Source organism: Microtus pennsylvanicus, chromosome 15 (assembly GCF_037038515.1).
Source record: "Microtus pennsylvanicus isolate mMicPen1 chromosome 15, mMicPen1.hap1, whole genome shotgun sequence".
Taxonomy (NCBI): domain Eukaryota; kingdom Metazoa; phylum Chordata; class Mammalia; order Rodentia; family Cricetidae; genus Microtus; species Microtus pennsylvanicus.
The window spans coordinates 20,594,409-20,618,691 of NC_134593.1; the positions used below are offsets into that span (position 1 = coordinate 20,594,409).

General features: G+C 48.3%; 1 protein-coding gene across 8 annotated transcripts in view; it reads left to right on the forward strand.

Moving 5' to 3' along the window:
- Positions 1-24,283, forward strand: part of Spata13 (spermatogenesis associated 13) — a 285,474-nt gene that overhangs the window by 240,290 nt on the left and 20,901 nt on the right. The window contains exon 1 of one of the 8 annotated variants that reach the window (XM_075950256.1): positions 12,509-12,803. The exons of 6 other annotated variants lie outside the window; for them this stretch is intronic. In XM_075950256.1, the coding sequence (XP_075806371.1) occupies positions 12,749-12,803 (55 nt within the window). In that variant the 5' untranslated portion in view covers positions 12,509-12,748. Of the gene's footprint in view, positions 1-12,508; positions 12,804-19,002; positions 19,114-24,283 lie in introns of those variants that run through there. One more of the 8 variants, XM_075950258.1, reaches the window with a different exon arrangement.

Here is a 24,283-nt window from a genome sequence, read left to right on the forward strand (position 1 = left end):
TTAGCCTTGTAGGAGCCCAGGGAGATGAAAGTCACTCCCCAGCAGGGAGGCATAAGGTTAGTCCTTGTAGGAGCCCAGGGAGATGAAAGTCACTCCCCAGAAGGGAGGCAGGAGGTTTAGTCCTTGTAGGAGCCCAGGGAGATGGGCACTTAGGGCAGCTGGAAATTCCCTCTGATCCAACCTGCCGCGGGCTCTCTGTCGGGCTCCTCCCTGGGCTCCGCCCCCTCCCTTGAGCCCACCCTCTCGCGCAACCCACCAGCGCTTCCCTCGACAGCATCAGGAGCAGAACATACACAGATTTAAGCTTGCTTTGTCTAAATAAGAAAATGTCCCAGGCCTTTTCCAGTGTTTAGGGACCAGTAGTTTCAAAATTCAATTGTGTAAATGCAGAGACGCTTGCATTTCCCCCCCATTTTTATAGTGAACCAACTGTACACCTAACTCAGTACAAAAATTTGTGCACACACTTTCTTTTCCCTAATTAAAGAACTGGTATCAGTTGTGAGATCACTTGGTGTTGATTCCGTGTTTGGGTTGTTGATTGTGTGCTTTGAGCCTGGGTCTCGCTCTGTAGCCCTGGCTGGCCTGGGCCTGCCTCACACAGCACGGTGCCTGGCGCTGCTTCCAATTTTGTTTTTTTATGATCGGTTGCTAAGTGTGAAACTGTCAGGAACCGCTGTCTGACCTGCTGTGAGGGCCTGGTTGGTATCAGCTAGGGAAGTACCCTGGCTGCTCCAAGCCTTTCTAAGTTGAATTGATTTATTCTATTTTGTGGTGCTCCTGTCTTCTGCCTCCTGTAGCTGGGGAGAAATGCCAAGCCGTACTCAAGGGGCCTGGGAAAGAGGCCAGGGCTAGGCCCGGAGTCTTTAATTTTGTTTGTTTTTCCATCTGTCTTATTTGGGTTTCATTTCCTTCTCCTTTCTCTCATTTTGCTTGTTTCTAAGTTAGATTTTAAATGTGCTGTGACTTCAAAGAAACTTCTTTTTTTAAAAAATTGGGGCATGGTGATTGGTACACACCTGTAATCCTAGGCCTTGGGAAGTAGAGCCAGGAAGGTTAGGGACTCAAGGGTATCCTTGGCTTCAGAGATTTGATTGGGCGATGTAAGACCCTGCCTCAAGAACCATTAAGGAAGAAACACTGTATACATGTATAAGATTATCAAAGAATAAAATACTGATAAATTAATTAGACAAACAAAAGCTAGGTGTATGGCTTCTGTGTGTAATCTCAGCACTTGGGAAGCTGAGGCAGGAATGTTGTTAGGAGTAAAATCCATCTGGCCAACAAGATGAGTGCCAGGCGCCACCTCCAGTACCAGTATAAGGCTCCGCCAACCCCAAAGCACAGGCCTGAGGAGATGGCCAAGTGGGGAAAGTGCCTACTGAGAAAGTATGAGGATTGGGGTTCAAGTTCCCAGAACCAGTGTCACCCTTGGTGATGGTAGCACATACGTCTCCAGTCCCAGTGCTCTTACAGGAAGATAGGAAGTGGGACAGGAGAGCCTCTGGAAGCTTAGGGGTCAGCTGGCCTGGCCTACATAGCGGGGGTGGGGACAGATGGGACACAGATGACAAGAGGTCCTGTCACAAAACAAGGTAGATGAGAGTTGACATCCAAAGTTTCCTCTGACCTCTATCCGTGTTGGTACTTCTTTCTGTTTTGTGTTTATTTGACAGTATTTTGTCCCTGCTGTATATATGAGACCCCTTGCCATAGGCAGAGTTCTAGTTTGCTTTTTGTTGCCCTGATAATCAAGACCTTGACCAAAAGCAATTTGAGGAGGAAAGCATTTATTTGGCTCGCATAGTCTTGATCAGAGTGTTTTGTTGGTGGTGGCGGCGGCGGTTTTCTGTTTGTTTTTTAGAGAACACAAGGTTGAATGTTTTTGGAAAGGGGCTTGAACCTGGGAGGAGCTGGGAGAGGGAATGAGTACGGTCAAAACACATGCTATGAACTTCTCAAAGATGTGTTCTAAAAATGAGAGAGAGGAGAAGCAGTCTGTGCTTCAGCTGCCTGACCTGTGTCTCTGTGTTCACTGCGGTGTTGAGAAAATCATAACTGATGCATCATGGTGTGAATTGGGCAGGAAAGCTTGCGCAAGGGACGAGCCCAGTCCTGTGTCATCCTGACGACTGCTCTTCTACTGTCTGCAGCTGATCTGAGCAGGCCACTCTGTGGATCACTGTCAGTGGTCAGTGACTAGCTCCCTGGAGGTGGGAGGGGTCAGCCCAAATTGCTTCCGGTGGGAGGACCTGAGTTTAAATAGCCTGGAGTCTTTGGCAGCCAGAGGGTTTAGAGGCTAATTTAAACCTGAGATTCAGCTATCAGAAGGAAGGATGGCCTAGGCAGCCTAGAGTTGATCTGTGGCTTGAGCTGGAGGGAGGTGGTCAGATGTGCGTTTCAGAGCCTTCGTTGGCTCGATTGCAAGTGGGAGGTGTCTCTTGCCCAATGAAGTTGCCCTGTAGTTCAGAAGTAAGAAAACTTGACAGTAGTACTGGGGACGCGAAGAGCACGGAAGTCTAAAGAATTGTCCAGATGCTGTGGGCGAGGGTGAAGTCCATGATGACATTGATGCCAGGGTGACTGGGAGCAGGTTCCCAGCCCCGTGTGTGGAACCGGAGCCGTCAGCTTAGTCTTTATTAGGCCCCAGATCACAAGGCTGTGTTGTGTGGGAGAGGGACCCAGGCTGAAGGTAAGGACTTCCTGGACCAGAAGTGGGGTGGGGGCAGGAAGAGAAATTCACAGAGGTAGAAAATAGTCGGGATGAGTAGAGTCCCAGGAGTTGGTCGGAGCTCCTCGATGTAAATGAGATGGAACAAAGGCCCCAGTGGCTTGTGCTTGAGGTTTCCAGATACTAGAAAGGCTGAGGCATCGCTTACACCCAGGAATTGAAGATCAGCTGGGTACCACAGGGAAAATCCATTTCAAGAAAAAGCCAACAACAAGCCAGATGAATAATTGCAGTTAAGTGACTCCGACCTGGAAGAGCTTGGTGACCTTGATCAAAGAGCCTTCAGGTTCTGCACGGGAGCAGGACGCTGCAACAGAAACCTGGGAAGGGGTCCAGACGTTAGGATTGCAGTTCTGACGTTAGGATTGCAGTAGTTGGTAGAGTCTTCTGAACCCGGGCGGTGCGTTCCTCCTTTTATAATTGAAAATATCCTGTAAGCGCCAGGGATCAATTTGTAATGATTTTAAAAGCCTTCTAGCCCTGTGTGGCTGCCTCTGAAAGCTCGTTAACATGCACGGGCCATTGTTCACCCTTGCTAAATGGTTTTGGTGCAAGTAACAACACATGCATTTGAGGAGGTTTAGTCCCGGAGGAGGCTGTGGCTCTGCTGTGGAGCTCACCCAGGATGCTCAGGCTTCTCCGTTCCATCCCAGCACAAATAGTGAGGGACAGCCTTGAGGTAGGGTTATGATGTCATCTCCCGGAATCATGAGATTTCATTTCCCTGGTTTATATTTCTAAAAGATGTTTATAGATTGATTGGCTATTTGGGAGACAGTCCGCTCAATATTTTTTGCCCAGTTTTTGGCTTTTTGAGACAGGGTGTCTTTGTATAGTTTTGAAGCCTGTCCTGGAGCTCACTCTGCAAATCAGGCTGGTTTCTAACTCAAACACATCTGCCTGCCTCTGCCTCTCGAGTGCTGGGATTAAGGGCGTGCACCGCGACTACTCAGCCACCCAGTCTTCATTTTGTTTGATATTTTTTGTTGTTGAATTGTTTCACTTAAAAAAAATAATATACTCTGGATATTAACCCAGCTCCCCATCTTCCCTAAAGGATTTATTCCATAAGTGAGGAGATTTATTCCATAAGTGCTTGCTGTTTGTGTCATATTTTATTTGATTTTTTCCACTTAGATAAATTGAAATATGAAAAGCTATAGAATCGTATTTCTTTGTAAAAATGTGTGTGTGTGGTTGTTTAGAATTCTATTTCTAATATTTCGGGATTAATGGACTCACATATTGATAATTTACTTTAAAACAGGCCACATGTTTCTGCTGTAGTTGGGTACAATTAGCAGAATAAAGTAATGCAGTCGAGAGGAGGGGAGACTTGCGCAGCTCACCTGGCATCATTCCGTCTGTCCTAACCACTGTTGGGATGATTTATGGTGAACAGACTTGTGGGTCCAAAAGCCTACACAGGATCCCCTGGCAAGTTGCTATCTCAGCATCTTAAATCATCAGTGAAGGGGGAATTGAGTCCATAAGCTCTGACTCAGATCCATTCTGGACAGGTCACCCTATTTACAGAGAGGCTTGGAGCTCTGTTCAGGACACCCAGCTACAGCTGAAGCTGTGTATATACACTTTACACTCAGGTCGTTAGGGAGGAAACTCTCCTGACTCTTCTCCATGGATTCTTGGGACCCAGAACTTGAGTCACTGCATCATTGTCCGTGGATTACCTAAAAGTTTATTACCCTAATAACAACCCCTCGGTGTCTTATTAGAACAAAGGGCAAAAAGAAAGACAGTGTCCGGTGTAACGGAGCGTGGGTCCCAAGTGTGGGGGCAGGATCAGGTAAGTGTGGGGCACCTTTGTGGTTCCTTCAAGTATAACTTTTCGCAGGGCATTGGGGTGCATGTCTGAGACCAACCTGAGCTGGAAATGACTTGCCTAGCATGGTCTCCATTCCCTCAACCCCCCAAAAGTCTTTTCGTTTGATCTTTGTTACCGTTATTATTCGGGGTAGGTCTGTCTGCTTTGGTTTATTCCTTGATTTTAAATTTTATTGTCATATAGCGAGTGACATATACTCAGGTGATGCAGCATTTATGTGGAGGTGAGAGGAAAATTTTGGGGGTTTGGATCTCTCCTACCACATGGGTTCCAGGGATCAAACTCAGGTTGTCAGGCCTTGTAGCAGGCAGCTTTACCCAAGGAGACTTGGTAGCCCAGGATGGTCTTGAAGTTGCCCTCTAGTTTCTATCTCCCAAGCCCTGGGGCTACGGCATGCCCCCTATACCCATCCTGCTGGCATTACAGTGTGCCTTGCTATGCCCAGCCACGCCTACATTTTCTTCATACTGTTTCTCGAAAGCTTTTTTTGAATGAACACTTGGAGCCGAGCTCAGTGGTTCACACCTATAATTCCAGACCTTGGAACACTGCAGAGAGAAACCCTGTCTCAAAGGGGACAAAAATGGAAATATGAGATCCCATCTCAGTTGTTGAGCCCCTAAAGAGGGTGACGGTAACTAGGCTGTAAGGAAGGTTGGTTAAGGCTGCCGTGACCCAAGCCCTGTCACGTGTAGAGGTCATGTGTCCTTTCCCATGATCCCTTTCTCTGCCTGTGTTATACTGCATACCAAGGGATTATGGTATTGGCTCTATTTACTTGTACAAGGGATGAATGCATTTACTTATCTGTAGGGGCGTCCTTGCTGTTAGTGTTTTCCTGGCTGCTGAGACTGCGTAGTAGAATGCTGTCCCCAGCCCTGCTGTGAGATAGTGTGGATTCCACAGGGTCTGAGGAATCCAGAAATTGTGCTCCTTTGCAAAGAAAGGATTAGGAACAGGCCATAACTGCCGGAAGCTTGCTGCCTCCAGGCCGAGATTACATGAGCTCCAGTGGCTACTCACCAGCTGGTATTTTGTGGCTTATCATTGCCTGTAATCAAGGGGTTTAAACAGGAACAGAGCATTCTGTCTCCGTCTCAGAAAAACATGATAGAGATTTTAACTTGTTATTATTATTGTTTTTATAAGGTACAGGTCTTGCTATGCCCAGACTGGCCTTGAACTCTCAGTCCTCCTGCCTCAGTCTCCCCAGTGCTGGTTACAAGCATGCACCCCCGTGTTCACCCCAGCATTTAACACTGTCCCAGATCCTCATAGCTTTCTATCTTCTAGCAGTTAAAGCAATCTCTGTTCAATGACTCGTGTTTCTTCTAGTCTTTGTAAAGTAGAATCAGAAAGGAAAAGCTCAGAAGAGCCTGACTAATTCCCAGGTTTCAGAAAGTGGAGAACTCAAGCAGGTGTGTGCAGGTCAGAGGACAACTTGGAGGAGTCAGGTCTCCCCTTCCATCATGTGGGTCCCCAGGCTCGAACTCAGGTCGTCTGGCTTGGCAACGAGCGTTCTTATCTGCCAAACCATCTTGCCACCCCCTTCCTGTTTCTAATAATTGCATTTATTCATCTGTGTGCGTGCACACGTGTGTCCACCCACACGACACAGTGTACATGGAAGGCAGTGGACAGCCCAGGACAGTGCTTTCACTGTGTGAGCCCTGAAAATCAACCCCGGATCTAAGGCAGTTCTGTGTTTATTTCTGCATCAGTCTGAGTTCTAGCCGGTGTCTGTGGAGAGCATCCGGGAGCAAGTGGAATATGAAAGTGAGGGAGACAGTGGGTGCCTTCATTTAAGTCATACAGAACAAACTTCCTGTGGCATGATGTGTCCAAGTCCACATGACCCCGCCAAGCTGCAATGGCTTTGAAGGATCAGAGCAGCACTTTAGAGAGCATTTGGTTCTCAACCCTTTTTGTTCTCTTATTTTGAGATAGGCCCCATCAGGTTGACCTGGTTGGCCTTGGAACTTCCAGCCCTCTTGCTTTTGCCTCCTGACTGCTGGGATTAAAGGACCATATTAGTTACTTTTCTGTTTTGTAATAAAGGCAGTTTATAGAAGGAAGATTGTATCGGAGCTGATGGTTCTAGAGGGCTAAGAATCCATAACGAGAGGCAGGCATGGTAGCAAACAGCAGGCATGGAGGCAGGAGCAGGAAGCTGAGAGACCACATCTTCAAACCCAGACATGAAGCTGAGAGAGTAAACTGGAAATAGGTGAGACTGTACACTATCAGAGCCCTCTACCCAGTGACATACTTAATCCAGCAGGGCTGGACCACCTAACCCTCCCTTAGCAACCCTGCCAGCTGGGCTCCAAGTGTCCAAGTGGGAGAGTGTTCTCATTCTAACCACCATCTTCCTCTCCCTTGCCCCCATGACCATAAAATACAAATGCACTCAGTCCAACTTCAGAACCCCTCATGGTCTTTCACAATCCCAGTGTTTAAAAGTCCAAAGTCTCTTCTGAGGCTGAAACCATCTCTTAAATATGCCCTCCAGTAAGATCAAAAGACAAATTATACATTTCAACATATAATGAAAGCCACAGAGTACACGTTACCCTTCCAAAAATGAGGAATGGGGACATAGTGGGCAAAACTGGACCATCGCAAAACTGAAATCTAGCAGGACAAATACCAAACCCTGCAGCTCCAAGTCCAGTGTCAAAGGGTTTAGATGGCTTCATCCCTTCAGCTCTCTTCCTTACAATCTCTCTTTCCTTTCTCCCTCTCTGGCTGGTTTCACTCCCTGCGTGCAGTTCTCCCCTGCAAATGTCTCACAACTCTGGCATCTTCAACATCTGGAGTCTCCCAGGCTTCACTTTCCCCGCTTCGGACAATAGCCTTTCACAGCTTCCCGCCTTCTTTGGGCCTTCTTGTTGGGGCCATCTTCCATGTCTCTGAAACCCTGGAGGAAGAACCAGGGCCCTTCACTCCCGAACCCTTCTGGCCTCTAAAACCATCACCACGTGGACAACCCTGCCAAGTTTGGCTGCAGGTTTAGCAGGAATCCTGCCCCACTTGAACCTCATTAGCACAACGTTCTATACTTTTGCTTTCTAGGAACAGACGTTGCCTTAGGCTCTCTTTTGGTAATTTAGTTGGGTGGAGTCTTACCCTGAGGGTACCTTGCCCTAGGCTTCTTCAAGATGCTAATCGCAGGACAGCTTGCGTCTCTTCCAGCTTTGCCTTGGCTACAGCCTTAAGATTCCAAAGTGTTCTATGTCTCTCCGAACTGTATATTCTGTATTCCTTTCTGTCCTATGGACCCTCAATAAGCAATATATAATATGATACATATATATAGTGTATATATATTATATATAATGCTTATATATAGTGTGTATATATGCACACACATACAGTCATCCCACAGACTCAATATTATGAAGTCTTGAAATGTCCTTCACCAGAGAAATTAGTCCACTACTTTTTAATTTATCTCAGATCACAGGGGAAAGATAGCCAGATTCTCCTTCCCCCACCCCCCCACCCCGCCACCTCACCTCCATCCCGAGACAGGGTTTCTCTGTAACCCTGGCTGTCCTAGAACTTACTCTGTGTAAATCAGGCTTACCTTCAACCCAGAGGTATTGACTTTACTCTGACTCCCCGAGTGAGTGCTGGGATTAAAGGCTTGCCCACAGCCAGATTCTTTGTCAAATATCATGCATAGCCTCTATTCAGTCGCTAGTATTTTTCCCTTCTGCAACCTCCTGAACTGGGCTTTTATCATCCACATGGCTCTCAGCACCGCTGTCTCCCTGCTGAGTAACCTGCTGGCACTGCTTACAGCTTTCATCCACTCTTAGTCCAAAACTCTCCCATATTCTTCCAGAAAATAACAAGGTTTGCTTCTTCACATCAGCAGCCCACTTTCTGTTACCAGTTCCTTTACTGGTTCCTTTTCTGTTACTGTGCTAAGCTAACACGAGCAAGGCAACTTGGAAGGAAGTTTATTTTGGGGGTTAAGACTCCATCATGGAAAACTAAGGAACTAAAGCGAGCTGCAGCCAAGATGGAAGTAACCAGGAGGGAGGAAAAGCGGATGTATGATTCTGAACCCTCAAAAGGAGGTTTGAATGGTAATGGGTTAGCCCCCTATACTCTGGGTCCCCTTGACCAGAAGTACAGTTGGAAATAGCTATGGAAACTGGAAAAACACTTCAAGATGGAGCCATACCCAGACCTCGAGGCTCGAAGGGTCCTGACCACCAGACTCAACCTAAAGGAGGAACAAGTTGAAATTTGGTTTATCCAGATACGCCCTCGCTTTGCTTGGCTATGGGAGTCTGGCCACCATAACCCTTCTTCCTTTGCTTCCCACAAAGCCCGCTGCTGCTGGCCACCAAGCTGGCAGTTCAGCTCATTCCCATCAACTCCTCGGAGTCCTCAACCTGCTGTGAGCACGCTTGCTGAGTTTCCATCCAGAGAGATTGTGGTCTCACAGGGCCATTCCAAACCCCCTTGCTGCCTCCTGGCTTCAGTGAACTCACCAAAGTGCTGGAGGCGGTCTAGAAACTGGGGGCTTGGGGGAGAAAGGGTCTATCCCTAAACACCTGGATGCCAAGACAGATGGCATTGGACAGAAATGGCATGGAAGATGACAAAGCAGGCATTTTCTGAGTCTCTAATGGGAGCCTCTGGTAGACCCCCACAGTGCCACACCCCACAGGGTCCCATCTCAATGACTTCTGCCTCCTCTGGGCTGGGGGTTGTGGTTCCAATTCTTTTAACACCCCTCAAAGGTGGCCTGTACCCCAGGCTAGCTATCAGCTCACTATGTAGCTAGCATAGAATGACCTTGATCTTCTTGTCTCTACTTCCCAAGGGCTGGTTACAGGTCAGTATATGAGCATTTTCTTGCCTGTTATCATTTGCTTGTTTTCTTTGATTTTTTTTTCCTGCCTACTAGTGCTTCTGAAATTGCTTTTTATGGACCTGTTTTGGGTTTCAGAGCTGGGAGTGACAGACTGATGAAATTATTAATAAAATTACTTTAAAAAAGAGTGTCTATCACGATGGGGAGGCATGGTGTCGAGCACAAGGCATGTAAGCAGGGGTCGGAGGCCGAGATGCCACATCTTCATACACAAAAAAGAAGCAGAGAGAGAGAGAGCAAACTGGAAATAGGTGAGAGTTTACACTCTCAAAACCTGCCGCCAGCGACATACTTTCATTATCAGGTCTGCACCACCTAAACCTCCCCAAATGGTACCACCAGCTATCTGGTGACCAGGTGTTCAGATGTCCAAGCCTGTGGGGTAAGGTTCTCATTCAGACTCCCACAAAGCCTATGCCACCATGACTAGCCTGCTTTCTCCAGATTTCTAAGTATTTGCTATCAGTGTGTGATTTGTGACTCCATTTCTATGCGTTCTTTCTTGACTTGGGGTTCTTTGTGTTGCCTGCTATCGTAGTTTCCCAAAGGAATGGGTTTGTGTGGAAGGAAAAGACCTTAATTTTCACTGTGCTTAAGGTTTTGTTGGAGCATTGACAAATACAGACTGTCATCGCTGAATATTTTTTAAAAGCCTAAAAGTCAAACCAGTTTGTTCTATGATACTTTCCCCCTCTGCATGTGTCGCATGCATGTGCACACACCTGAGCAAGCGTGCTTGCATGTATGGAGGCCAGAGCCCGACACGGGATATCTTCCTTGAACTCTCTTCGCTTCAGTTTTTTTTATTATTTTATTATTATTATTATTTTTGGTTTTTCGAGACAGGGTTTCTCTGTGGCTTTGGAGCCTGTCCTGGAACTAGCTCTTGTAGACCAGGCTGGTCTCGAACTCACAGAGATCTGCCTGCCTCTCCCGAGTGCAGGGATTAAAGGCTTGCACCACCATCGCCCGGCTTCGCTTCAGTTTTGAGGCTGGCTCTCTCATTGGTTGGTCTGAAGCTTGCTCCCAAACCCCAGGCTTCACTTTCTAAGCATGTTCTCCCTCACTGATCCCGTCCTAAATCATCTTTTAAAAGGAGGATTTGAAACTGACTCTGTTCATGTCCGTTTCGCCTTATTTTAGGTTGGTTTTGTTTTGTTTTCATATGTATTCTGCTTGCACTTAAGTGTGTTGACCACATGTGTCCTTGGTACCCATGGAAGCTAAAAGAGGAGATCTGATGACCTGGATCTGGAGTTACAGATGGTTGTGAGCCACCATGTGGGTGCTGCGAATTACACCTGGTTAACCTGGTTACCAAGGGAGGCAGTCAGTTCTCTTGGCCACTGAGCCACATCTCCAACCCCTTACCTGATTTTTAATAAAACAAAATTTATTTTCAGTTTTTCTGGAGGCCAGGAATTTCACTGTCCAGCTGCCAGCACTCGGTGATTAACTTTCCGGAAGCTCATATATGGTTAAGGGTGTCATGTGACCAGAGCAATGGCCTGTGGGCTGTGGGTTTTTGATTTGTTGTTGTTTGTTTGCTTGCTTGTTTTTGAGGCGGGGCTTCGTATCAGTCCAGTCTGGCCTCTATCTAAGTTGCTAATGGCTAAGGATGACCTTGAACTCCCATTCCTCAGTCCCTTCTTCCCGAGCGCTGGGTGTACAGGTGTGTTACAGCTTTTTGAAACTGTAATTGCCGGTGAAGCTCTCCTTAGCAGATTTAGGGTAAGGAAATAACAGGTAAATGGAAATAGCCATAAATAATGAAACGTGCGGCAGGGATTGCTAACTGGGCAGCCTCGCATTCTCAAGTACTGTGATTTTTAATGTTTTCTTTATTTTTAGAGACAGTGTTTTGATCTATAGCACAGGCTGGCCTAGAATCACATTAGTCTTGCCTCAGCCTACCAAGTGTAGATTTGAGCCACCACATCCTCCCTCGTTCCCTCCCTTCCTCCCTCTCTCTTTCTCTCTTTCTGTCTCTCTCTCTCTCTGTGTGTATGTGTTGCTAGTGATTAAACCCATAGCCTTACATTTGTGATTCCCACTGGGTACTGAGCTGCACTCTACGCTTTGGTACTGTTGGACTGATTTGTTTTGAGGCAAAATCTCACTACCACACACAACAGGCTAGCTCTGCATCACTGTTCTCCAGGGTGCGGGGGTTTTTAGGCGTGAACCTCCTGACCTACCTTGAGGCTGTGATTCCCCAGGGAACTGGATGTTACTGGGTTCCCCAGTTATCTACAAGCTGCATGCTCAGGACAGCTAACCCTTAGAGTTCCCAGGTCCTGCACTCTGCTGCAGGTGAGCGAGCAGTAGCCAGATGGAAACTTGCTCTGGTCTAGTGCAGAAAGAAGAGCAGAGTGTTGTGCTCCCTTGGGTTTTCAACACACGCTCACAGCTGCATTTTGCCTTTTTCATTTTTTTAATCCATATGTTGAGGGTGGTCATGTGACCACTCTTTCGCACACGTCAACTCATTGTTCCTAAAGTTTAAAAAGGTAGGGACTTCCTATCCGGAAGAAATGTAGGAAGCACACTGTTGCTGCTGACAGCTGTGGCAGAATGTCAAAGACCAACCTGCTGATTTTCCATTATTTGGAAAATACAGAAAAGCATGGCGGAAAGTTATTAAAAATAACTCACACTGTTATTTAATGGCCCCTCCTTTAGAATAAAGCCCATATTTCACAATGTAGCAGACACAAGTATTACTTTTGTAGAGTAAGGCATTCACATACTATGTGTCTTATCTTTTTGTCTGTTTGCAATTTTTACCCATAAATCTTTTAAACAAAAGCCCCTTTTTCAGTGATTCCATAAATTACAGTTAGTATTATGTGGCATCATAACTCAAATTTTTGGCATTCCATGCTGTGAAATTCTAACTCCCGTTTGCTCGGCGACCTCTGTGCTCACCTCCCTGAAGCAAACAGTTTGGGGAAAGTGCTCTGCTGGGCTAAAGCAGCTCTGGAGGGTAGACTTAAAAGCCACACTTTTCGATCTCTGAGGCAGCCACTGGCTCGCTCGCTCTGCTCCGTTTAGAATTTCCTCCCAAAAGTCAGCGCGTGGTGATGTCGCTGGAGCGACTAAGCCTGAGTCACTGGCTGCAGGCTGTTAGTTTCTGGGCAGCGCCGGCCAGGAGAGCACACAGCGCTCCAGAGTTCCTGCAGCTGCCAGCCTGACGGGCCACCCTCCACCATGAGCTGAGGACCGCTTCCCGCGTCACACCCTCAACCTGCCGCGCGTGTGTTTAAACAGAAGGATGGTAGCCAGAGGAGAAATAGCAAGATTTTGGAGTCTGGAAAGCCTCCACATGGGTATGTGTGCGGTTCTCCTGGGGGCAGTGTTGTTGACTCCACTCTCTGAGCTGCAACTCACAGTCTCCCTCCCCTTCCCCACTCCTCTTTAATCTGGTGAGAGTGTACCTGGAAGGAAGGAAAGGGAAAATCTCTTTGCTCCCGGGAGAGAAATTAATCCTGGGTGTGATAGAGTAAGAATAAAAAGTCAAGTGTGGACTGCCTTTTACGAGGAGTGGGATCCGGTGTTTGTTGTGGGGTTGTTGCTGGGTTTTGTTTATGTTGCAGGAACTTTCTTTCTTTTAAAGGGGGGGGGGGATACCTGGGTGCCTGTGTGTGGAGACGCAGAGTGCTCCCTGCTGAGCTAGGGGGAGGGGTAAGGCCTGAAGCCCAGAGTTGGCTTTAGATCGGTACTGTTTGGGAAGCAGTCTGCCCTAGTGCAGTTTGTACACAATGCTCGTGCTCGCTCCTGTAAGCCTTACTTGCTAATATTTCCTTTATCAGCAACTCGGCTAGAGTATTTAAATGTGAAAGCAATGTTATTCTAGGAAGTTATAAATTGTAAAGTGTGCATTCCTAAGGGCATAAGAGGGGAGGGGCGCGTCACAGGAAGACTTCTCCCCGACTGCAGTGGGATGCTCTAAAAACAGAGCTTGTCTTTGGTCTTGCCTTAAATAGACGCCAGATACGTGTGCTGAGATGAATGGGAGCTGCGCTTGACAGCTTGAAGGCAGGCCCCGGCAGCAGCGAGGCTGTCTGTAGCTGGTGCTTTCTTCACCAGCCGAGATAGGACAGGGATGTGGTTACAGCATCTGTCTCTGGCAGATTATCCCACAAGATGAGTGTGAGCGACAGGCGCAATCATGCAGTCATCAGACACGGCACCGCAGAGTAGAGTCAGGATAGAGGGGTTGGGAGACGAAGAGGGATGAGGAGCCTCCCGTCCTGCAGCCCACTCCACCTTTTGTTGCCTGTCAGGAAGAGTGCCCTTCCCCTGTTGCACAGTACTCCAGAATCTTCCGTGGAGGCTTGTCCTTGGGGGAACGAATGGATGGGTACCCAGCCTCTGTGACCAGCCTAGCTATAGAAGGTCAGCCACCAACTCCTCTGCTGTGCCACTGTGGATGGCTCTTGGCGTGCTGTGCCTGAGCACAAGGGAAATCCCGGCAAGCCCTTGGAATAATAGTTGACACCCCCCCATGGTGGGTTGCTGCGTAGGGCACTCCAAGAGGGCAGGAGAGGGGAGTGAACCCCAGGATCAGCTGGAGGATGGCTCCTGTCATTTGGTGTGACCCCCATTTTTTTGTTTCCAGTTTTTTGTTTTGTTTTGTTTTTGTCTTTAAAGGTGGGGTCCCTTAGTTAAGGTGGAATCTCCTAGTTTACTCAGTCTGTTCCTGAACTCAGGGCCTTCCTGCCTACCTATCCTGGGGGCTGGGATTATATGCGTGATATACCACCACAGCTGGGTGATCTTGAGCCGCAGCCTCCTCCTAGATAGATGAGTGGTGCTGATGATAATTCAGGACATTTGTTAGGTGGTGGATACCATGCTGGATACAACCTGGCTTCCCTGATAGATTCCTCCAATCAGCAAGGTGGCAGTTGGACCTGGTCAGTGGTGGGGAATATCCAGGAGGGATAGCCCCTCAGGTGTCAGCCAGCAAGGATGGATGCAGACAGCCACCATCAAAACCAGGGACCCACGGAGGTGGGACAGTTGGTTGAGGGGATAGCACACACTCCAGGGCATGTCATAGGTAAGGCTGAGACATGTTACAGGGCACAGAGAGGCCAAGCTCCTCTTGGCTACTGGCCCAGAGACAGGTACCCTGGGTGCCGGCTACCCAGGCCTCATCCCATCCCACCCCGTCTATTCACTTTACAGATGAGCACGGTGAGCCAGTGTGGATGGCAGAGCTCCAGGCAAGCTGGCTGTGGTGGGTGTGGGAGTTGGGGGGAGATGTTCATTGGTAGCTTACTTGTGGAAATTGAAGACTTACCAAGCCATCTGCAGAGAAATGAATCTATTCTAGAACTTTGGAATGGCTGTGCCCACTTGTGATGGGACTCCCTCCTCTCAACTGTGGGTGCCCCGAAACATGTAACATGCTGGTGAGAGTGGGATGGGGAGAACTGTTTCTGAAAGATTCTTAGTCAGTATGGAAGGTTATCAGCAAGGGTGACTGTGTCTGTGCTGGGGTCTGTTTGGATCTTGTTGTTGGTCTGTTTGCTCCAGCGATGCCAAGATAACTGTTTTTGGAGAATGGATTTCAAGGCAGCAGGACATAATAGCAATAGTTTAAACTTGAGTGTGGAAGGTATCTCGTGCTTTATTTGGTTCCGCCTGCAGCAGCAGCTCACAATGAGTTCCTGTCGTTAAGGTCTGCGAGGCATAGCCGTGGACATAACTAACTGAAACAGAAGAACAGTAATAATGGGGTACAGGATGATATGAAAGACAGCTGTGTGCATGTGGGGGGTATTTGTAAAGAAGAGAGCCAGATGTGGTTCTAGCACAGGTAAGAGGTGGCTATTGTAGGGGATCAAAGCGGAGATGAAAGACAACTAGAGAATCGCTAAGAAGAGACAGTTGGGCTTTAAAGAATGATTTGGAGCTCTGGGCTGTTTGGGGAGGGAAGCTTGCTCCTGGGTGGGAAGGAGCAAAACAGTCTCTCCCATCGGAGCAGGAGCACTGGAACATTCCACAGCTTCAGCCCTTTCCATGGCTCTGCAACCTGTGGTATGGGGTGGTGGGGTCGGGTCCCAGACACACATTGTAGAGCAGGTGCACAGGTGTGCTGTGGTGTGAGGGTAACCTGAACACACCCACTGCCTCTCCATTCTGTCAGGCATCAAAGCCATTTGAGGGGCTTCGGGAAACACAGGTCTCAGCTCCCACCTCAGTTCTGGCTCAAATGGCCAGAGAATAAGGTGGGATCTTCATCTTTCGAAGCATTCTCCAGTGTGGCAGGGAGCCCTGAGGAAGAGCGGACCAGGTACGCCTGCCTGCAGCTCTGTGGGCATTGCTGGTTCCCTCTGTGGGTCTGGTGGCCTGGGAGTGACTGTCTGGGAGGAGGGGCTGGGCCCACCGTTTCAGCTGTAACCACAGCTGCCTGCCTGTGAGGCCATTTCCGCTTTTGAGGGGGGAAGCTGGAATAGCTTATCTCAGCCTGGAGGAAGTGGAGTGAGCAGCAGGAGGGGTTCTGAAATGTGTGTTTTTAACAGACTATTCTAAGGGCGGGAATTTCCCCCAACAAAGCTCTGGGGAAATCCCCGCCAGGAGCTGGCTGCTTGGGAAAGGGCATGGGCATTAACAAGTTTGTGGGTGACAGGCTGTCCCTTCCAGCTGTGCCACCTCCAGGCTCAGCCTCGAAGACTCTGAAAGGCTGGGTACTTCTCACCTCCACCCATCACAGTTGGTGCCATCAGGGGTGTTTTTCTCAGTTATAGAAGAGAAAGCAAAGGCTCCAGGCCTCGCTGGGACCCAAACTATGCTCGTGGGACCTGGTAGTCCAGTGCTCTTAAACCCTGTGCAGCTTTGTACAGCAGTAAGCCAGTGAGAAAGAGACTTGCTGCCCCTAGAGGAGAGTCATGCCAGGCACTGCGGATGGGTTTGTTCTCCCGAGTACGGCCAGGAAGGGGGCACAAAACACGGTTTCAGTGCTGATGCTGTGTGATGTCATTTCTTGTCCAAACTCCCCTTTAGAATCAGCTGCCCCATCAGAAGTGGTAAAGTCAGATTTAGCAGAATGGCCTGCTGATTTGGCGAGGAGCATAGGTGCCGTTCTTTGTTGGCTTTTAAGAAACCGACATCCTTTCTGATTAGGTTCATAACAGCTCTGTTACCAGTGGCCTTGTGAACCTAGGCGTTGGCCCATTCTTTGTAGGTAGCACACAGCCTTCCCTGGTCGCATCTGCCTGGAGGTTTGTCCGATGTCCACTAGAGAGTTGTTCCCTCATCTGAGAAGGTAACAGGCTTGGAGGTTAGATGATGTCTTCTGAAACCAACTTCTCGAGGCACTGTGTAAAGCAATTGGATATGCAAATGGTACCCCAGGGAAACAACCTTTCTGAAAGTTTTTCAACAACCTTCCTGTCATGGTGGTTCAACTAGAGTGTTGTGAGCCACTATATTGTGTTTCTGGAACGGGTGGGCTCCTGAGAAATGTTCTTTTAGAATTGTCTCTGGCACACAGACCTATTGAAATATGAGGGTAGAGAGTCTTGCAGTTAGCATGCTCAAAGCCCCGAGTTTAATCCCCAGTAGTGCAAAAAACTGAGAGAAGAAGATAGAGGTCTTCCTGAATTAGGCTGGAGCTTTAGTAAGGAAGTACTTAGAAACAGAACTTGTCTGCCCTGGCGGTGGATGAGACCTGAGAGTCTGGGGATCTTTTTTTTTTTTTTTTTTTTTTTTTTTTTGGTTTTTCGAGACAGGGTTTCTCTGTGGTTTTGGAGCCTGTCCTGGAACTAGCTCTTGTAGACCAGGCTGGTCTCGAACTCACAGAGATCCGCCTGCCTCTGCCTCCCAAGTGCTGGGATTAAAGGCGTGTGCCACCACCGCCCGGCGAGTCTGGGTATCTTAAAGTGACTTTGGTTTGGGCAGCCCTGACTCCATGTTTGCAGGATTGTTTTGCTGAGAGAGGGAGAATTTGTTTTCTCCAGGGATGGGCTCTGAAATGATTATACAGTTCCAAGCTGTCAGCCCTGAAATCGAATCAGTGCATAGGAGCAAACTAAACAGACTCACAAGGTTGTGGTTATATTGTGGTTTAGTGTGTGTGTGTGTGTGAGAGGGGGGGAGAGAAAGAGAGAAAGAGAAACAGATACAGAGACAGATGATAATTAAAGAATGGCCATGAATTTGAGAGGGAGTTTGGGGGACATAGGAATGGACTATGGAGAGTGAGGAGTGATGTAGCTATGCTTGTTTTTGTTTTTAATAATTTATTTATTTTTAGTTTACTTTCATTGATGTTTTGCCTGCATGTATCTGTGTAAGAGTATCAGATCTTGAAGTTACAGACAGTTGTTTTGTTGAATTGAACCCAGCTCCTCTGGAAGTGCTCTTAACTACTGAGCCAGCTCCCTTATGTTATAATAACAACAACAACAATAAAAGAATGTCCCACGGAGAAAAAGTATCTTTTCCATACTTAATTTTTCAGCAAAAGAAATTATATAGCTAGCTGATGTAAACTGATGTAGCCACCTTAGAAAACAATATAAAAATCTTGCAGCAGAATGAGCTACCCCAGCACTATTCTGATTGAGTTCAGAACCCAAAGAACTGAAAACAGGGCTTCAAAGTGATGATGCGTGTACTCATGCAGACGGCAGCATTGTTCATCGTGGCCAGGAGGGGCAGACACCCAGTATGTCCATCCACATGGAAGCAGACAAGCAAACCGGAAAGGGAGGCACGCGTGGCCTTAGGACAGAAGGGACTTCTGACTCGGGCAACATGGGCAGGCCATGTGTGTGTTATGCTGAGGGAAGCATTTGCCACAGCAAGGCTCATGCGACATGGGTCTGAACACAAACTATCTGAAGTAGAGTCACAGACACAGGAAACAGAAAGGTGGTTGCCGAGGAGCCGGCAGGGGAGAGAGGGAGGAAAGGAAGTTAGCGTTTGTATAGGGCTTCAGTTTTGCAAGATGAAAGCGTTCCAGAGGTCCTTATATAGCTGTCAGCACAACACTGCTTAACTGTGCTTTAAAGGGGTTAAGCTGGAGTTTTTTTAAAAATTACACCCTTAGCCGTTGGTGGTAGTATAAGCGTTTAATCTCAGCATCGAGAGAAAGAGATAGATAGGAGGCGGGAACCGGCCTACAACATAGTGAGACTTGTCTCTAAACACCCAGCCCAAACAAGCAGTTCTCTTCTGATTTCTCTTGGTCTTGCTGGAGTACATTTTGAAAATGTATATTAGTTACTTATTATAAAAAATGACTGTGAGTTAACAAGTCACCTTTACTAACTCCCGTCGATGGCAGAGGAATTTGAAGCCTCTCCTGGCTTGTAGGGAGTGACTGCAGAGGTGCAAGGCCCGGCTGGGGAAGAGGTTGCCCACAGAGGTGGGCATGGGCTTTGGCAAACATCAGCTCACGCCAGGCTTTTCAGGTCCGCTTTTCCCATTAGCAGCGTTCAGCTCTGCTGAAAATGATTCACTGCAAATGTCTGGCACCAACCACACCACTGGAGCAGAATGAAGTCGGCTTCATCCATCCCAGGAGGCCTTGGATGTTGCAGAAAAAAACAAACCCTGTGGAGCTTCCTGTGAAAGCCTCAGACCAGGATTTTGAGTTCGCCGTGGAAGCAGCATAGAGCACGGGTAGGGAATGGGTTGGGAGGCACGAGAGACTACTGTAGATGAAGACCAACTGCAGGGCTTTTCAGCCATCATCTGAGGCGGGTGCTGGGCTGTGATCCCAAGGAGGCCTGGTGTCCATCCTAGCCTGGCCTGGCACAGTGTGGCTCAGATGTAACTTCTTGGAACCTTGCTTCTCCACTAGCCGTTAGGAAAGCATGAAGTGTCTTCTGTACCAGGTGTTTTCATGGGATGCAGGACATGCAGAAATAAAGCATCTATGCCTCACCCACGGGACTGGGAACTTAAGAGCCCTAGGGGTTAGGAGCGACAAAAATCACAGATATCATTAAGGTTGTGGAAGGCGAAGAAGGAAGGTTTGTTGTTAAACACTGGGAGCCAGGGATAGGGTTCAGCAGTTCCTGCTACTCCCACAGCAGTGTAGAAGCATTGAAGTGTTGGTGCCAGTCCAGGTTCACCGTCACACAGATTTTTCTATCTGGTTACCAGTTACGGCCATCACAGAGGTGGTCAGTGCTGCCCTGGAATGGGAGGGAGGAGATATGGGCCATTGAGGTCCCACCACACAGCGCCTAGTCAAAGAATATTCTGCACTCCGCAGAGTTTCCCTTTAATCATTTTGTTTATTGTTTATGCACGTGTGTCTGGAGGACAGGGCACCACTCGTGAGAGTCAGTTCTCTGTATCCACCATGTGAGTCCTAGGGATAGAACTCAGGTCCTCGGGCCAGGCTGTGGGGGTCTTTACCACTGTGCCGTCTTGCCCGCCCCCAGTTTCATTTTTTTTAGAATGCTTTTAGTTACTTATACTGATTGATTAATTGAGACTGGGTCTCCATACTTAGCTCAGATTGGCCTCTCAACTTGTGGCAATCATCTTGCCTCTGCCTGAAGATATGGTTTTCAAATGGGATGATCAAGAAGAAGGAGTCTTAAGAGAAGTGTCATGTGGGGCGGGGAACATCAGGATGCCATCAGAACCGGGGTGACAGGGTGTGGGTGTGTGGCGAACTTCGGGGCTTTGACTCTCCCCTGTTGCTCATGTGCAGAGACACAATTTGGTTGAGGAGTGATGTTATTGCTGCCTGGAAACAGGAAGTGGGTGGGGTCAGGCAGGGAGGCCAGCAAGGGGTAGCTGAGCGAGCTTGTTAGGATGACCCAGGCTAGTGTCGGGAGACAGGTGGGAGATGGCTGGGTTCTTATCCCCTTTGGAGGGGAAGACAGAGTCCAGGTTGGCTGTGAAAGGCAGGAGAGGAAGGATGGCCTTGGAGTATATAAAACACGAAAACCTGCTCCCCTTACAGATGGCGGGACTCAACTTGAAAGGGACTGAGTGTCTTTGCCCATGGTTCTTTAGCCGGAAAGTGAAGCCGGCCCAGCAGTAATCATGTAATTGACATGGAATCATCCCTGCCCTGCAGCTTACACCGGTGTACCCATGTGGGATGGATGTAGGGAGGTTGGCGTGGTCCTCACTGCCAGGATTGGCCATCTTGTTGTCATGCCAGTCATCTTTCCTTACACATTGCATGTCTTCTGCCTCTAGCCACGCCCATCCCAGTCAGCTGGTGGGGAGCCAGAGTCCGTGTACCTGGGCTCACGGAACCCACCTTGCTTCTGTAGTACTCAGCAAGAGCTCACTGTGGTGCTGAGTCTGTCCCACGACCCACTTCATTCTCGTAAGCATTTATGGCCGCAGCTCAGAGGCCATTTGGCCTTTTGACCTTGTCACTTTGTGTCCCTGTCTCCTGTGAAGTCTAGCCCTCTTTCCAGTGAATCCCTTTTATTAGACTCCTGTGAATTATGGGTTGTAGATGGTAGATACTGGCTTAAAAAAGAAAAAAAAAAGACTGATTTTCCCAGCAACAGGCAGATCGGGTGGCAAGGTTCTCACTGGGCCAACATTGTTCACTGGTTCTCTGAGGGAGAAAGTGTTGTTTTCAGGACTCTGACTGAGCTTTCTTCTTCTTCTTCTTCTTCTTCTTCTTCTTCTTCTTCTTCTTCTTCTTCTTCTTCTTCTTCTTCTTCTTCTTCTTCTTTTGTTTTGTTTTTTATAAATCTGGCTCAGCCACTGCTGAAATGTGATAAGGAGAAATGGGGCTGGTGGTGTTGGGCAGTGCCAGGTCGCTGCTGGCTGACAGCCAAAGGTTCCTGGGCCCCAGCCAGACCAAGGGTTTGTCTATGCTCAGCTCCCCCACGATCGTTAGAACCTTTTAGCTGTGAACCTGGGTGAGCCCCACCAGGTCTTACTACAGGCCGCTGTCTTCCCTGCAGACCCCCACGCCCTCCTCACCTCCCACCTTCCCACCCCCGCCTCGGGTTCACAAAGGCTTTTATCTCTACTGCTGTCTGTGATGCCTGAGATGCTGACTTACACATGCAGAAAACCTGTTCTCGTTTCCTGAAGGCTTCCTTCCTCGGCATCCCACACACTTACACCCCAGGGTTGTGCAATAGATCACGTACCAGTGCAACTGTCCACTCCGCACCTGCAAGGCCTGTGACCACAGAAGGGAGATGGAAGGTAGGACTGAAAAGGAACAGACACTGTCCTGTGGCCTCAAGTGTGTTTCTCAGACAGCCGAGGTCTGACTTCCTCAAGACCTCATTCTCCGCCTCCTTTCCCCTCCCCCATCCCTGAAGGGAGGGGGAAGCTTGCAGATGCTGAGGCCTTGCAGACACATGTACACCCAGTGGCTACCCCTGCCCTTTGCCTGAGGAGTCAGAAAGACACCAGATTCAGGACAGCGTAGGAACTCCTAAGAGTGTTTCTGAGCTTCTTGGCTTTGCCTTTAAGTTCAGGAACACCTTGACTCACTTCCCGAGGTACTTCCAAGGCTGCTCACTACTTTGTAGCCATCAGGGATGGGAGCTGAGGCTCGGAGGAAGGGACTGGATGCTGCAGGCAGCCAGCAGCCACTGGGGGCCCGAGGCCCAGCTCAGCTGCACCACATCAGCTTGTCCAGAATTCATGGACTCACCAGCATCCGGGGCCTCAACAGCACTGTTGTATATAGCTGGGCACAGGCTCTGAACTGGTTCTGAAAGTGGGGTCACTAAAGCAACACTGTGGGTTTGCAGGTGTCAGGGGACCTCAGCCTCAGGAAGCAAGGCAAGAAAGCACGGATCTGTGAGCGGGTCCAGCCAGGTCAGATGCTGCTGGAAGAAACCGAGTTGAGTTGAGGCTCATGGGATGGGGCGAGCCAGGGTGGGGTGGCTGCCGCAGAGGGGCCTCCTTCACGCAACACTGCTTCTTCCTACGATGTCACTTTCACCAGTCCTTCCAGACCCTTGTTGAGCTTATCTGCAGTTGCTCCCCACCTGAGCAGGATGTCCATCACTCACGGACACCGGCTCTGCTCCCCTTTGCCCAGGCTGATACCTTGCTGCCCCTCACTGCAGCAGCTTCCTCTGTCCTCAGCCCTCCTACCTTTTCTGTTTCAGCAGAATCATTCAGTCCTTCCTATTGCACAGCCTGCCAAAATCATCTTTCTGAAACTTGCAGTGTAAAGGGACCCTGGACTACAAACTTTTTGTCCCCTGACTGGAAGCATTGAAAGGAGACAATTGGTATCACGTTCCCGTGACCCAGCTCTTGGCCAAGGTGGGAGAATATGAGTTCCAGACCAGTCTGGGCTATGTGTAGTGAGACCAGTCATACAACCACACACTGCAAGAGCATTCATGGGTTTCTGTGGCTCTGGGAGTCTCCTGCCTTCTCCCATTCTCCCCTTTCCTTACCCAGAGGACCCCTGGCCACAGAAGACACATTTGTGGATACATGTGATGTCGGATTCCCTCTGTATGCTGTGAATATGTTTTATTACCACGGGTTAATAAAGAAGCTGCTTCAGCTTATAGCAGGGCAGAATACAGCCAGGCTGGAAGAGACATAGAGAGAAAGTAGGCAGAGTCAGGGAGATGCCATGTAGCTGCCGAAGGAGACAGATGCTAGATCCTTACCAGTAAGCCACAACCATGTCCCGATACATAGATTAATAGAAATGGGTTAAATTAAGATGTAAGAGTTAGCTAGGAATATGCCTGAATCATTGGCCAAGCAGTGTTGTAATTGCTATAGTTTCTGTGCGATTATTTTGGGTCTGGGCAGCCGGGATACGAACATGCAGCCTCCTACTACATAAGAGAAACCTCAGACCAAATCTGGCATATGCTGTGTTTTCTTCTTTGTGCTCTGGGCACAAGGTTCAGATGAACAATAGTAATAAAGATATTCAACAGTAATGACAAACATAGACCGTCAGAATCAAGGGTACTTACCTAGCATGCATTGAGTATTGGGTCTCTCTGTGGTACCTTAAGTAGAAGCCAGTAGGCAGACATTGGGGGTTATTTCTGGAAATTTCCATTTAGTTTTTTTTGCAACCATGTTTATAAGAAATGGATATCCTTGGAAGTGAAGACCAAAATGGAACCCCCATATTTTTATCGATTATTATTAAAAAGTTTTTTATATTATAATACAATTAATATAATTTCCTCTTCCCTCCAAACACTCCCATAGACCCCTCTTTGCCCTCTTTCAAATTTAAGACTTTTTCACTATTACATACATATGTGTATATGTATATACACATTATATTCCTAAATGCATACATACAACCTGTCCAGTCTGTATAGTGTTACTTGTGTGTAAGTTTGTAGGGCTGACCGTCTGGTACTGGATAACCAATGGGTGTGCTCCCCCCTGGGGAGGACTGCGTCTCCCACTCCCGGCATTCCTTAGCTGTCTGTAGTTCTTCATATAGGGGTGAGGTCTCACAGGTTCCCCCATCCATCTACTGGTTTTTGTCCTTTTCTGCTCATTTTGGGTGGTCGTGTTGGTGGGACTTTATGTGTATCTTGGTTATTACTAGGAAACACGGGCTCACAGCAAGCTTCCTGCCCCTCTTCCACCAATGTTCCCTGAGCCTTAGGTGCGGGAGCATTCTCTAGATCGTGTCCACTGGGACTGGGCTTCACAACTCTGTGTTTCTATTGGTTGTGGTTTTCTGTATTGGTCTCTGTCTGTTGCCAAGAGACGTTCCTTGCTGAGGAGTGAAGACTGCACCTTTCTGTGGGTGTAAGGCGAATCTTTAATGTGGACTTAGGAATTACGCTGTCTGAGTGAAGTGGAGGTGTGGGTTCTCCTCCAGCACCCACGACCACGTCCC